This window comes from Trypanosoma equiperdum (assembly GCF_001457755.1).
Source record: "Trypanosoma equiperdum strain OVI genome assembly, contig: ctg_1310, whole genome shotgun sequence".
NCBI classification, from domain to species: Eukaryota; Euglenozoa; class Kinetoplastea; order Trypanosomatida; family Trypanosomatidae; genus Trypanosoma; species Trypanosoma equiperdum.
Window position 1 is genome coordinate 144 of NW_027123295.1, and position 1296 is coordinate 1439.

General features: G+C 47.2%; 1 protein-coding gene across 1 annotated transcript; it reads left to right on the top strand.

Moving 5' to 3' along the window:
- Positions 1 to 233: 233 nt before the first annotated feature.
- On the top strand, positions 234 to 1079 carry TEOVI_000708200 (Trypanosomal VSG domain containing protein, putative; the record flags this gene model as incomplete). The annotated part of the gene is made up of 1 exon (XM_067221048.1): positions 234 to 1079. The coding sequence occupies one exon, from the start codon at positions 234 to 236 to the stop codon at positions 1077 to 1079; it is 846 nt and encodes a 281-aa protein (XP_067077149.1).
- Positions 1080 to 1296: the final 217 nt, after the last annotated feature.

The following is a 1296-nucleotide window of genomic DNA, read 5'->3' on the forward strand; positions in this document are numbered from 1 at the left end:
GACCCTCTGCAATACAACAGATACGACACACCGCAGACCTGGCAGTGCGCCTTTAACAACAAGGCAATTTAGCAAAATCCCAGCTCAAAAGCTCAAAAATACAAGAAAATTTAAACACAGCGCAATATGGCTCGGAAACGGCAACTGAGCCGGCAAATCACGGCAGCAACACCAGGGCACAAACTTGCGGCGACGGGGGGACGGAAACGCAAAACAAGGCCGGTGGCTACCTAATGCTTGATGTACTCTGCCTCTGCGCCCATTCGGCCGGTGGTGGCGATGCACACAAGGTGTGTGCACCACTACTAGACACTACACAAGCGTCCGAAAGCGACTGGGCTTCCAGCGCACAAGGCAGAAAAACGTGGCAAGCTGCAAAAGATGCGTGCCAAACCACAGACACAGGCGAAGCAATCTCGGGCCATGCACTCCATGCAAGGATGACGGAGCTGCTCAAAATGCTAGACACAAACAGCAAAGCGGCGAGCGGGACGCAAAAGCACGTCCTGGGCAGCGCAGCGGGCGGACTCAGCGGCGGTTGCGCAGGCAACACCGTCGGCCAAGCGGGCAGATGCGTAATCTACAAAGCAACGCTTTTCAACAACGACGAAATTAAGATACCTTGGTACACGGCGCTTAAAGCGGCTGCTGACGCAGCATACTCCATGGCAGGCGCAGAAAGCACAGTGCAGACAATTAACCACCAGCTGGAAACCTTAAACATTACTATCGCTGCGCTAATCTACGACACAGAGATCAACACCCCGACTAGCAACGATAAAACGCCGACAATAGCACCACAAGAACAAGTCAAAGAAAAGAGAGATGCAGCCGAAAAAGTTTGCAATGCAGCAGGAGACGACCAAGAAGCCTGTAAAAACTTAAAGGAGAAAGGATGTGTTTATAAGGAGGGTGGAGAGGCAAAAAAAAAGTGCACATTGAGTGAGGCAGGCAAACAAGCAGCAGAAAAAGCAAACCAAGAAGCAGGAGGGAAAACTGGAACCACAAACACCACAGGAAGCAATTCATTTGTCATTAAAAAGGCACCTCTTTTGCTTGCGGTTTTGTTTTTAGCATAATTTTCCCCCTCAATTTAAAAAAAATTTTGCTATTTGATATATTTTAACACCTAAAAATCCAACCGAGAAATTATTATTGTTGGCTTCCTGCACGTGTAAATTTTTTTATAGCTAAAAAGTTTTCTCTTTTTTCTGTTTTTTTTCGAGCAAACAAAAAAGGTAAGAAGGAGGTTAGAGATGGTTTTCCGGCTCAGGATCAGTCTTATTGTTATGGTTA